This window comes from Leptodactylus fuscus, chromosome 3 (genome assembly GCF_031893055.1).
Source record: "Leptodactylus fuscus isolate aLepFus1 chromosome 3, aLepFus1.hap2, whole genome shotgun sequence".
NCBI lineage: Eukaryota > Metazoa > Chordata > Amphibia > Anura > Leptodactylidae > Leptodactylus > Leptodactylus fuscus.
In genome coordinates this window covers 213,001,719-213,015,514 of record NC_134267.1, presented here as the reverse complement: position 1 = coordinate 213,015,514, position 13,796 = coordinate 213,001,719, and the positions used below count along the sequence as shown (strand labels likewise).

The 13,796-nt window shown below is 44.5% G+C and overlaps 1 protein-coding gene across 1 annotated transcript; it reads left to right on the top strand.

The window, feature by feature from the left end:
- Positions 1 to 502: 502 nt before the first annotated feature.
- E2F6 (E2F transcription factor 6) lies at positions 503 to 11,771 on the top strand. Its single transcript, XM_075269160.1, has 7 exons — positions 503 to 635; positions 3,175 to 3,220; positions 4,153 to 4,369; positions 6,626 to 6,784; positions 7,051 to 7,165; positions 8,637 to 8,784; positions 11,503 to 11,771. The coding sequence occupies exons 1-7, from the start codon at positions 561 to 563 to the stop codon at positions 11,505 to 11,507; spliced, it is 765 nt and encodes a 254-aa protein (XP_075125261.1). The 5' UTR covers positions 503 to 560; the 3' UTR covers positions 11,508 to 11,771.
- The last annotated feature ends 2,025 nt before the right edge of the window (positions 11,772 to 13,796 follow it).

Sequence of the window (13,796 nt, the reverse complement as noted above, 5' to 3'; positions counted from 1 at the left end):
ATTTCTATAAGTGTGGCGGGAAAGAAAAAGTCACAATTATTTTGCACAAAAAGCATCACGTGCCAAAATTTTTGTCATGCCTTGAACAGAAATTTCGCCCCCTTAGTAACAACTGATGCTACAATGTCATGACAACTGCATCACTTATCACCCAGCTTTCCCAAAAGCAGATACAATTATCTGAACAGAATTTATATCAATTTGGCAGAAAAAGACAATAATAGTGACTTATATTTGCGGAGGAATTATTATTATTATTAATAACAATTCTTCGTGTACCTGCACCACAAGCAGTGGCCTCAACAAGATGTCCGCCTGGAGACATGTGTTTAGTGAATAGTCGACATCTTGTGCCCGGACCGCTTCTAGTGTGCACCAATCAGAACCTAAATGGCAACTCCACCCACCAATCAGCGGCCTGAGCTTCGTGCGTGAGAGAACTCGCGGGACTGGATTGGTTCCCGCGCACTGACTTCAATTGTCATGTGACTGGTTAGAGGTTCGGGGATGAGCGGTTTCCCGCGGATTCCTCGGTATTAGGTCCGGTGTGTGCGGTGATAATGGCGTCGCCAGCTCCCTCAACGGATAGCATGGAGGTGCTGCAGGGAGACGGCGCTCTGGACGCCGAGGCTGAGGTAATGCTGTGACCGCGCTGAGGCGCCTGCCATAATTACTAGGTTTCCTTGTACTTGCGTGGCTGAGGCTTCGCTTACTTATGACTTGAGTTTCATGACCGTCCCCTCAGCAGTCTCCCGCCTTTCTTATGTCTGAGGTCATGTGACTTCCAAGCCCGTGGTGCCTATAGCAACCAATCAGGGTGCCGCTTCCAAGTCATATGACGAGTCAAGGAAAACCTGGTTGCTTTTGGCAACTGCTTCTCTGCATTGCACTCAGACCCTGTTTGAAGAAAAAATGCATTTCTGCGACTTTCTTACGGCCTTCGTTTTTACGGCACTCACTGTGCAGCCAAGATGGCCTCTCACCTGTATTCTGTGTTTCAGTACGATTCCGGGGATACCAAATTTATATGGTTTTATTTACATTTTAACCCCGTAACAAAAATCCAAAACTGTGCCCAATTTTTTTTTTCTTAAAGTCGCCATATTCTGACAGCCGTAACTTTTTATACTTTCGTGTACAGGGATGCATAGGGCGTCTTTTTTTGCGGCGGGGGCATGGCTTGTTCACTGCTCAGTCCCATTCAAGTGAATGGGGCTGAGCTGCAAGACAAAGCATAGCTTGTATGATAGGTATGGCTCTGCTGTTCTTGGCTTCCTGTAAAGAGACCGCAGCACTCACCAGACTTCTGTGGTCTCTTCAAACAGCTGATCGGTAGACAAAGGTTGTAATAACACCTGTACAGGCATCATAGACACTTAGGGTAAGTTCACACAGGGTTTTTTGGTCAGGATTTTGAGGCTGTATTCGCCTCAAAATCCTGACCAAAAAGACGACTCCCATTGAAATCAATGGGAACTGTTCAGGTGTTTTTTTCCTGGAGCTGGTTTGTTCCGGCTCCCGGAGAAAGAAGCGAGGTGCTTATTCTTCATACCGTTTCACCTCGCGATTCGGCCTGAAGACACTCCCGACTAGGCCCATTCATTGGGCCTAAGGGCTCGTTCACATCTGCGTTGTGGTGTCCGTTCTGCAGGTTTCCGTTTCCTGCCTAAAACAGAGCAGGAGACGGAAACCTGCAGGAGACTTTCTCACCCATTCATTTGAATGGGTGAGAAAGCTGTGCGGCGGTGAGCGTTTTGCGCTCTCCGCCGCAAAATCGGGTTTTATAATCCGGACACAGAGTTGGACATGCAGTACTCTGTGTCCGGATTAAAAAATCCGGTTTCGTGGCGGAGAGCATAAAACGCTCACGGCCGGACCCGGTCTGTGCTTTGCGTCTTCTGGCATGCAGAAGACGGAAAGCACAGAATGGAAGGCTGAACCTAGGTGTGAACCTAGCGTAATCTGGAGCGAAGTGCGCGACTGAATACCGGTGCAGTACACTGGCACTCAGTCGCGGCTACCTGTCTCTTGGACCAGAACCTAAGGATGCCTCAGGTTCCGGTCCAAAAAACCCTGTGTGAACTTACCCTTAGGCTCTGCCCCCAGGACGTGCAGCAGCTCCATCCCAGCCTTGGATGATTAGTGTATGAGCAGGGACCAGAGCTGCAGCACGCCCATGTTATATGACTTTAATCAATTACAGCATATGTTAACCTGTTCCTTACTGGTGGCAGAGAACAGCTTAACATGCCGTCATCTATCCCCATACTATTACAGTGGATGCTGGCATTTTAACGTGTAACTTCCATTTTATCTTATTTTTTTTGTTATTGTGGCAGGGGGTGTGTGATGAACATTTTTGTAATATACTTTTTTCCATTTACTTCTATGGTAAGATTACAATCCTGGCAGCCCCATAGCAGTGAATGGAGTGCCGGTGACACAAGCACACCGGAGCTCCACTAGCATGGAAACTTTAGGGGTACTCTTGTTCTCACTGCGGACCCAGCGTTCAGGGCACCAGGGATTGAACACATCCCCAATCCTGTGCATAGGAGATAAGTATGCATAATGGGTTTACCTGGGGTTAAAAATACAAAACAATGGTCACCCCCTCGTTCTCGAGACCCCCATTCCATCCTGTGTGGTCAGACTGGAAGTGAGGCGGCTCAAGTGACCACTGTGGCCAGTTATTGCTAATACGTCACTGATTCCCACCCTATAATCACTGAATCCGCAGAGGTCGCCTGCGCTGCTTCCCTTCCTTTCTGGGTTGTGACGGCATAGGACGGAAAGTGGGGATCAGAGGTAAGGGAGCAGTCCTTTAAGGACACGTTGTTGCTTCCCTCTGACTGCCTAATTCTGGAGGTGGACTCCATTTCCATCACGTTTAGGTGAATTCTGTGATGTGTGCTAGTATTGAGTTTCTTTGATCTTGGATTATCCTGAGCTTGCACTGATCCAGTGGAATGATGTGCAGCACTAATGTGTGTAATGTGCCATAAATCCTGGTAATGATACCGCAGGCACACGGCGGCGCCTTCTTCTCCTGTCTTCTGATATGGAATTTGTTGGCACCTTATAAATGATATTTTATGTGATATTGTGTAACTGTACTCTGTAGGACATTTGGTTTTAATAAAGATGTCTTATTTCTGCCTCTAACTCCTTTAGGTCATGGCAAACATTCCTGGTGATGAGATCAAGATGTCTTCAAAAAGTAAGTGCCCCCCTTGTGATTATACTGTGATGGATGAATATATAATGATGCCACAAGATGTCCGACTGAGCGACTGTCTGCAGCATCCGAAGTGACATGTAAAAATAAAGGTTAATACAGAAACCTGTCATTATTGATTCAGATTTTTCACCACGCCGTCGCTCACAGTAGTAATGTTGACGTCCATGTGACCATTTCATTCATGCAAAACACACACAGATGTAGCAGAGTTAACCCCAACTTCTGCAATTGGTTAAACTGCTGCAGCGAGATATCTTATCACAGAGGACAACTAAAACCAATGAGTTGGAAAAATATTTTTCAGTGACTTCTCATTGTGTTTTGTTGTCTTCTGTGATGAGATCTCACTGCAGCAGGTTAACCAATTGAATAAGTTCTGGTTAACTCTGCTACATCTGTAGTCACATAGAAGTTTGTTTCCGTCTATTGAATCAGAGGACGGATAGAGTGACCCTAAGGCCCCTTGGGGTAGGTCATTTTTATTTTTTTCCTGGATGGCATACTGACCCATTCATATCTATTGGCCCACGCACGTGACCATGTATCACAGTCCGGGCCACAAAACTCTGGACAGGTCCTATTCCAGTTTGGTTTTGTGGCCATGCTTTAATGGGGTCACAGGTGCATTTTATATCAGTGGGGGTCAGATTGTCAGGACCCTCCAATGAGCTGCTTTTATAATGAGTATTGTAACAGTGTCCCATTAAAGCATACAGGACCCTCCATAGGATAACTTACTGATTTTTTGGGGGGGATCTGACTGCTGGGGCCCCCTTTCCCAATTACAATGGCTGGGTTTTTTTTGCACCCCAGTTTGAATGGAAGGCTTTGGTTAGCAGTCAGTGTCATGTAATGGTTGTTGTTAATCTTGCATGCAATGCTCTGAATATTTTCCTTTGTCCGTATCGCAGAGTCTCTGGCGTTACCGCGACCTCGCTTCGATGCCTCACTCTTCTTCTTAACACGAAAGTTCGTGGACATCATTAAATCCGCTCCACAGGGCGTCGTGGACCTAAATGATGCCGCCAAACAGCTGGGGGTGAGAAAGAGGAGAGTATACGATATCACCAATGTATTAGATGGGATTCGGCTCATTCAGAAGAGATCCAAGAACCTTGTCCAGTGGGTGTAAGTCACGTCAGGTCTTATTTTAGATCTTAATAACTTTACATTATTACTTTTGCCTACAAAGTATTTAGCAGCCATTACTGTCTCTAGGAAGCACGCTGACTATGTACTGCCGTTATATGTTATGAAGCAGTCTGAGAGCCTTTTTATGAGATTGATCCATCGCGTTAATGCAGTCAATACTGGTGGGGGGGGTTTAGGACTAGCTTGTGCAGATGTTAATAGTGCTGGGATGTCTCTTCGGCCAGGTTTATGTATCTTGCATGTATAGAAATTAGTTTCTCCGTGTTCTTTATGTGCAACCAAATGACTGGACTGATCCTCACCAAGTTTGGCACACAGGTACATCAGGTGTCCGGGAAGGTTTTAGACCACGTCTCAGCTCTCTAGGACGTACCGTTCCTGAGATACAGTATTCCCAAAAAATGACCTACATTAACCAATACAAGCCTGTAAGTCTTTCACTCATATTTCAACGGCCATACACAAAGTCACTGTCCCTTATCAGCCAATAGAAGCTCACAGGCGCTTAGTCTCCACACACACACAGCTCTACTTTAGGTTTTTCTAACAACCCAGCCATTTTTCTTCACAACTGTAGGTTAGCTTTAAAGGGACAGGGCACGGTTGGTGACACTGTTACATAAGGTCACATACACGCAGCTTTACTCCAGGTTTCCATAACAACCGATTACAGGTTTTTCACTGAGATACAAATGATCACATGATGCTTATGGGGACACACACAAACAACATACAAAATACACCAGTGCAAAACTGGGCAATTCTTATGGGGCCACTACACAAACAAAAGATGAAATATACTCGTGCAAAGCCGGGTCCTCCTGCTAGTCTCTTATGTATTAAGAAATGTCATTTTTAGTATTCAGCAGTCCTCACTGATCACTCTGCTGCAGGATTTATACCCCACCAAGTAGTGTGTGCATCCTCATCTCGCCACTAAGTGGCAGCATTGAATCTCACAAATACATCTAATAACCTGTAACCAGATATACGGTATAACATATGGTGATTTTTTAGATGTTTGTCATATCCATAAGATACACCATAAACGTCTGATAATTTCAGATCTCAGGTTGGAATGGAGTTCCTCAAACTCACCTTTCCATGGTGTGCCTGAGGCTGCGCTCACTGTGAATAGGCCATAAATGTGTAAGCTTTATTAAATGCCTCTTTATAGGAAATTTTTCATACGCTTTTCCACCACATGCTGTATGAAATTACCTTTATGAAGTCAAGGAGTTGGATCCATTCAGGCAAAGGGTCAAGGATGGACATGCCCAAAACACTCCCAATCCTTCTTAATTGTCTTGGGAAACCTTTTCCTATAGACTTATGACTTTCGGTGTGTTCACAGTGTGCCAAGGAGGCTAAGCAAGTACAACTAGCTGCACCATAGTTGTGTGGAACTGTTTGAGCGCTGCCTCCTCTCTGTGAATGTCACCGGCTCCGCTCTACTTCAGGTATAGGTCTTTTGAGTAGAAAGGAGTCAGTCATGTGACCAACTGGACCTGAGCGTCAGTAGGGGAGGGATCACAGTTTCGGCCTCCCCAGCTGCCCTCTGATAATAAATAAATAGTTCAGTAATTCTGTCCTCCCGTTTTCTATTACAGAACTCCAAATCCCCCAACTAGATATAAAGTTACAGGAAATATGCAGTTTGCATGTTTACATGCTACTAAGTTCCCATTCAATTTGTAGGGGTGTGTTTTGGTACTTCAGCACTGCCCTATAGACTTTAATAGGGCTGCTTCTACAGTTTGCATGACAAGTGTGCAATTTGGTTCATGGCACCCGAACAACATATCTGCAGGGATCCTGGGTGTTGAACCTTTGCAGATCTAATATTGATATAGGCCATCAATATTAGTAAATGGATAACCCCTTCAGTGGTGGGGGAGAGACCATGGGTTAATCCCACCAGTTACGAGAACAGAGATCCCATGTGCCCTGTATAAATGGAGCCGCAGGTCACGCATGCACTTTGGTAGTTCATTCAGCTCTGTGGGATCGCTGTAGATACTTTGGCAGTCCCATAGAGATGAATGGAGCAGCAGCAAGCAAACACAACCTGCAGATCCATTCTTACATGTTTTATGAAAGAAATCCGGCTATTTACAGACCTCACGTCATACGATTCATACAATGTTCATATCATGGTGGACATAAGACGGTAGCCTAAGCATTATCCATATAGGTTTTTGATGTATAAGAATACTGTTTGTTTTGTTTTAGGGGATCAGACTTGAACCTCGCAGGCACTGAGATCTCACAACAACAACGAATACGCAATGATATCAATGACTTAACAGCGATGGAGGAAGCGCTGGATGAATTAATTCTGGATTGTGCCCACCAGTTATTCCGACTCACAGACGATGGGGCTAACAAGAAATATCCTTTTATTTCTATATACACTATCGGTGGTATATAGCATACAGCTGTTCTGGTCATCAGGTTAATCCCATAGCTCCCTATGCTACCTACATTGGTTGTTCCAAGTGACAAGCCCACCTCTGCTATATAGATACATGCATCCCTACCTGACTCCCCTCCTACGGATATATATATCACATGCATTTAGTGCCTGATCCCATAATGTCAGGATTACGTGCTGTACACACATAACATACTATCTGCTGGTCCTTAACCTGGGAAACATTTGCCTATGTAACATATCAAGACCTCCACAGTATTGAAGATTACCACGAGCAGGTAGTTTTTGCTGTGAAAGCTCCAGAAGAAACCAAGCTGGAAGTGCCGACTCCAAATGAGGTCAGTAAGTTGTATACAGGTGAGGGCTGCACACCCAGGTACAGATATGTGTCTGAGCCCCTTTCCAGGCTCGCTTATCACAATAGCACCCTGTTATCCAACACTGGAAATACACTTGCTTGTATAACTTACCTTATCCAGATAGCTGCTGCCCCATTACCGTGACAGAGAAGGATAAATTTGCCCATGCACCATCAATAGATGCTGTTGTTTGGCCAGTAGCTATTCCTTCCATCTCACCCCATACATCTGCACACTCAGTTCAACAGGGTAGGTATCTATTTTCAAGGGGGGGAGAGTGGAGTAAGCTGCTACCAGACATCTCTGGTCGTGACATATATTTGGAGAGAACAAAGCGATCCGGCAGGTTGATTTGCAATGTCTATTTACTCCTGATGTGTTGGGAGGCTTCCATATAGATTAGATAGGTGGGCAAGCCATCCAAAAATCAGTGGGTGCGGTGTACTTCGGTGTATGGGGGGGGGGGCGGCTTTAATTGTAATTAGACACATAGTGCCACTTTTCTCATGAGAATAGAAGCACCAGGCATGTAAGGCTCTGTTCCCACGGAGTAACGCGCCGCTCATTCTGACACGTGTCAGAGTGAGGCTCTTCAAAACAGATTCCATTGATTTCAATGGGTGCCGGCTTACGTGCGCTACACATTGAAATCAATGGGTTATAAAGCCTCCCATTGATTTCAATGTGTAGCGAGCGTAAGCCGGCACCCATTGAAGTCAATGGGATCTGTTTTGAAGCGCCTCACTGTGACACGCGTTTACGTGTCAGAATCAGCGGCGAGTTACTCTGTGGGAACGGAGCCTTATAGTTCAACCTCTTCTATCCTTGTTATGGGCTTTCCAATACATATGAGAATATTGCAGGTCCTGCTGAGCTTGACATTTTAAGAGGTTTGTCCAGTTCTTTCTTAATTCATGACTAAATTTAGGATATGTCATAAGAGATCAGCGGGGGTCTCACACCTGGGATCAATGGCAGATCAGCTTACGCCGTGATGGCGTGACTGTTTACGTCACATGCCATCTGATTCATAGCTTCCATGTGATGTCATTACAGCCTGATCCTATAGAAGTGAATGGGATGAGGCTGCAATTAGATTGCTCGACCTCTGTGAATCAGATGAAGTGTAATGTAAAGAGATCCTGGATTGTGGCCCCATAACACAACAGCCCAAACCTGGCAAGTGGGGGACATTGGGATAGAAGCCAACTTGTAAAGGAGTCGTCACAGCGCAACCGTGGAAAACCCCAAACCACTACAATCCATTCCACTTCTAGTGTATGCCTATGCAGATTACATGGCTGTTCGCCTAATTTTCTAACCAAACATAAGTGTTCATATACTTTTGGCCGTGTAGTTTGAAAGGCAGCAACTTGTTGGTTAAATTTGAGGATTTTTTTTTTTTATGCTGAGTAAACTGATGACTTTGTTGAAAATTTTCCTCTTTTAGGATTGCATTGAAATCCATATCAAGAGTACAAAAGGGCCGATCGATGTGTTCCTGTGTGAAGTAGAGCAGGAAAGCACGAATGAGAAGACTTTTCAGAAATTAACAAAGACTGTGAAGATGGAGCCAGAGCCAATTCCTATAGACGAAGGTACAGATTGCCACAATCCTTGTATGTGTTATATGTGGACTAGTCTCTGCCCGTGACTTCGTCTGCGGGTTGTTGGCGTGTATGATCCACCTAAATTTAGCAAATTGCTGCCGTCGATGGTTTGCTTGCTCCAGCGTTTCGGCAGCTCTCAAGCTGTCCTGCAGCTGAACTTGTTCCTCGCGCTGTTCCTGTGATTGTTCCAGCATCTCAGCGGCTCACTGGGACGCCGTATAATGAGCATGTTGTTGGCGTTGATGATCCTCCTGCTCCGGCGTTTCGACAGCTCTCAAGTTGCCCTGGCACTAAAGTTGTTATTCGCACTGTGCCTGTAAATGTTCTGGCATCTCAGCAGCTCGCTGCGATGCCTCAGCTCCACTTGAAGAGAACTCTGTGACTTCTGGCTCCTTCATAACGCTCGTTGTTTGCGGCAAATTAGATTTTCTTTTTCCCAGCATGTTTAAAATTGAGAAACTCACAATTTGGATTAAAGGTGACTGCCCATGTCAGTTTGTCTGCAGTGCCTGGAGCAGAGCAGATAATATGCAAATGTGTGATCACAGAGGGTTAGTGTGTGCTTACACAGAGAGATAACAGCCCTGGCTTTCTCAGAAGCTGAGATAAGAGCAGTTGTAATATAGTATGTGAACATAAATTCATAACAGTCGTGAAGCCATGTTATTTACTGGGATAAAAAGTAGCCTATGTGTTAATCGAGGTTATAATCTATCTATGTGCCGAATGTCATTCAAATCCATACAGCCATTTTTGCGTGATAAAGGAACAAACACACAAACTTTCACAATTATTATAATAATATAAGTAGGATTGTGCTGCAGGTTCACAGTGGATTTGTCACCGCTATACACATGTAGCAAACTTTAGGACTAGATTGAGCAGAAAGGAGAACGTATAAGTATTTTCTATAGATTTTCTATTCCCTTTGCAGCCACTCTTGGCTTTAGCTCAAAAAACGCACAAAATCTATAATAAAAAAAAAAGCAGATTTTTCGCAATATGTGGTTTTGGCCTAAGATGGGGCCCCACGTTGCGAAATACTGTAGCATTTTACAGTAGCTGCAGAGTGGATTCTGGCTAATCCCGTCCACACATTGTAGAAAATACCCACAACAGAAATGTTGCGATTTCAATTTTGTTGTAAATAGCAGCATGTCAATTATACCTACAGAAACGCTGGCGTTTGCCATATAGGTATAATGGGGACAAAGTCTACAAAGGAAAACTCTGTGGAATTTATGATAAAAGGCGCTATGGAAAAACTGCAATGCGTTTCTGCTGCAGTCTTTTCCGCAGCACTTTTTGGCCGCAGCTCACTATGTGGGGCCTTTTCCAGGCTTCCATTGACGATGTATTCTTAAGTCATTCAGGATCCTTATCAATCGTTTCTTTAACGAGACTGCAGCGTTAAAGTGAGCCCTGCAGCCTCTTCACAAAATAACATGCACAACTCCATACGTTTGACAAAAATTGAGCTCTTTGGCAGTAATGCAACTCTCCGTGTTTGGAGGAAGAGAAATGCTGCCTATAATACAAAGAACACCGTCCCCACTGTCAAGCATGGAGGGGGAAACATTATGTTTTGGGGATGTTTCTCTGCTAAGGGCACAGGACTACTTCACCGCATCAATGGGAGAATGGATGGAGCCATGTACAGGAAAATCCTGAGCGACAACCTCCTTCCCTCTGCCAGGACATTAAAAATGGGTCTTGGCTGGGTCTTCCAGCAGGACAATCACTTAAAACATACAGCCAAAGCAACAAAGGAGTGGCTCAGAAAGAAGCACATTAAGGTCATGGCGTGGCCTAGCCAGTGTCCAGACCTTAATCCCATAGAAAACGTATGGAGGGAGCTGAAGCTCCGAGTTGCCAAGCGGCAGCCTCAAAATTTCAATGATTTTGAGATGATCTGCAAAGAGGAGCGGACCAAAATCCCTCCTGACATGTGCACAAACCTCATCATCAACTACATAAACCGTCTGACTGCTGTGCGCCAACAAGGGCTTTACCACCAAGTATTACATCTTGTTTCCCAGAGGGATCAAATACTTGTTTCTCTATGCAACATGCAAATACATTTATAAAATATATACAATGTAATTTTTCTGAATTTTAGTTTTGATATTGTATCTCTCACTATTAAAATGAACCTACCCTTAAAATTTTAGACCGTTCAAATCTTTGTCAGTGGGCACATTTACAAAATCTGCAAGGGATCAAATACTTGTTTTCTTCACTGTATGTGATTTGGTAAATTCCAGTGTATAGATCTGTGCCAGATGATCAGACGACCTGGCTTTAGCAGTATGGCGCAGCCTCTGAGTTAGCTGCCTGGTCCTATTATCTCCAGTCCTATAAATCAGGCTCCATACTGGTCTCCATCTTCCTGAAGCCCACACGCTGTTAGTAAAATACAATGCAGACGTTTAGATTTATTGCTTTTGGTTGCTCTGTTACTTGTCGGCTGTTCACATCTCGCAGCAATATGCTGTGTGTAATGATTTCTCCTATAAGACACATGGAGGGCGGCCCGGGGAACATCTGCTTGCAGGAGATAGCAGGGATACTGAATGTGGGAAAGCCTCAGATAACTAATTCCAGGCTGATGGCTCATAAATCTGGAAGAATAACATGACTGGGCATCTAGCAGCGTTGGGATTTTTTTATATTGTGACTGATTTTAGCGTCTCCTTTATTTTTCAGACTGATATATGAAGGTGTCAGACTCATGTGACTGTTTACCAATGTGCTACACAGACACGTTAGAAGAGATTCCTGGTTCCTCCAGTCACCATCCGGGCTTCATGGATGTAGAAACGTCCAGGAAATGACTTATCGTCTGTCTCATCAAAGAGGATCTTGCACTTTTCTTATGGGGGAGTCAAGACGGTTGGTATGTCACTGGAACGTCATGTCTACAGAGCGCTCTACTGGCGCAGAGACGTCTTCATTCTTGGCTCACAGATCTGAAAAAAAAAATAGATAATGCTGCTTTTTGGAAGATTTTTTTTTTATTTTTCCCTTCACTCCCTGACCTAGCTGCTAAGCATTTTAGGATATGTTCACACATCGTCCGTGCTCTGGATTTTTCATTGCAGATAATCAACTGCAACAAATCATCAATTTTTTTTTTTTTTGTTTCAAATTTTACATGTCATTGCAATGGATTTGCAAAGGGTGAAATCTACAGCCCACTTTGAGCTGCATGACTGATATTAAAGGAATCCTATCATTGGATACCCTTTTATTTCTTACTAATACGTAGTACTAGCCTTAAGAAAGGCTATTCTTCTCCTATCTTTAGATGTCTTCTCCGCGCCGCCGTTCAGTAGAAATCCAGGTGTTCTTCGATATGCAAGTGAGTTCTCTCGCAGCACTGGGGGCGTCCCCAATGCTGCGAGAGAAATCTCCAGCGATGCCTCTATCTTCTTCAGGAACACCCTCTCCCTGTGTCGTCTTCTGTCCTAGGTTGCAATCTTCTAGGCCTCAGGCACAGCCGACTGCGCATGCCTGGGCCACAAGAAAATGGCTTCTTACACCAGCTTACTGTGTAAGTGGCCACAAGAAAATGAGCGCTTATACCAATCGGCCATTTTCTTGTGGCCTGGGCATGCCTGAGGCCTAGTAATTGAACCATTGGCGTTGAGACATTTATCTGCCTTCATGTGGTTACGGGATAAGTTGTCTTGTTTTTGTTTGTTTTTTTGTTTTGTTTTTTGCAGCATGTGGATAAGATTTGGCTGCCACCCACTTTGCTGCTCAGATTTTTCACCAGAAGTCGTATACTGTGTGGACATTACCTCTGGTCACGGATCACTGAGGCACTCTCAAGGGTCATTCTCACAAAAGGATCACATGACAAAGGGTCTCCCATCTCCACAGCCATGTGACAGGAGGACTATTCCGGGGATGTTCTGCAAAATTATACATATTAGGATGTTAGATAATTATAATGAATGGATGGCTTACTCCCCATGATGCCTTTGGGTTAATTCTACCTTTCCTATAACCACTGAGGTTTGTCACATGTTTGGTTTTTAGTCTGTGGTTAAGTTTGTTTATACTTCTATATTGTTCTAGGTAAAGCTGTGGTGAACTAATTCTGTTGTCGTTTCTAGAAAAGCTGGGTAAGCAAAAGGATGTCAGTCAGTCAGTTCTCCAGACAGGCAAAGCTTTCCGGTTTTACAGCAGCGCAAGGGTTAACAATGGATTGCTGTAAACATAAGAGCAAATCTGAGAGAAGCAGCACTTTTCTCTCCGCATGTTTCATGCGGAAACCACATGGACCCCATTAAAGTCTATGAGGTCTGCGGGTTTCCTAAGGTAACCGCTTTTTTATGCGGATAGGTTTCCGTTCGTGAGGTCCCTGAATGAAAACCCAAACGCAGATGTGAACCTGCCCTTACTGGGAGTTCAACACCCAGCACTGATCATGTGTTTGAAGAGAATGTATCATTCAGTGAGCGCTGTGACCTCTTTACTAAACCCCAAGCACAGTGCCATACGTTTCATAGAAGCTGCGCATGACTTTACAGCTCAGCCCCATTCACTTAAATGGGACTAAGCTGCAAATGGGTTACATAACAGGTGACATCACCGGCCTGTGAAGTAGAAGCAGCACTCGCTGAAGAGCCACTGCTGCTTCGAGCAGGTGATCTGTGGGGTCGTGAGTGTTGGATCCCTCTGATCAGATATTGACTCCTGTGGTTTCGTCTCTACTTGCCAAGCGCTGCTCTGTATATTGTATAATGGCCAACCTTGATATTGCCGCTCAGCCTATTCATTTGTATGGAACCGAGCTATAGCATGGTCATGTGACAAATGGAGGTGATGTCACTGGTCTGAGAAGATGAAGTGAAGCTCAATACCATAGTCTGTAACTCCCAGAAAGGCCCTGTAGAATGACATTATGGCTACCTGTACCTGATACTATAGGGAGCTTAGGAGCATGCTGTTTTACCTTATCATAATAGCATTGCAGTATACTTAAGGCTCCC

What these genes read in the sequence shown, in the direction of transcription:
- E2F6 (XM_075269160.1), top strand. Translation starts at nt 561, where the DNA reads ATGGCGTCGCCAGCTCCCTCAACGGATAGCATGGAGGTGCTGCAGGGA. An exon ending in CTCTGGACGCCGAGGCTGAG is followed by an intron (nt 636 to 3,174) that starts GTAATGCTGTGA and finishes TAACTCCTTTAG; the next exon opens with GTCATGGCAAACATTCCTGG. An exon ending in GACGATGGGGCTAACAAGAA is followed by an intron (nt 6,785 to 7,050) that starts ATATCCTTTTAT and finishes AACCTGGGAAAC; the next exon opens with ATTTGCCTATGTAACATATC.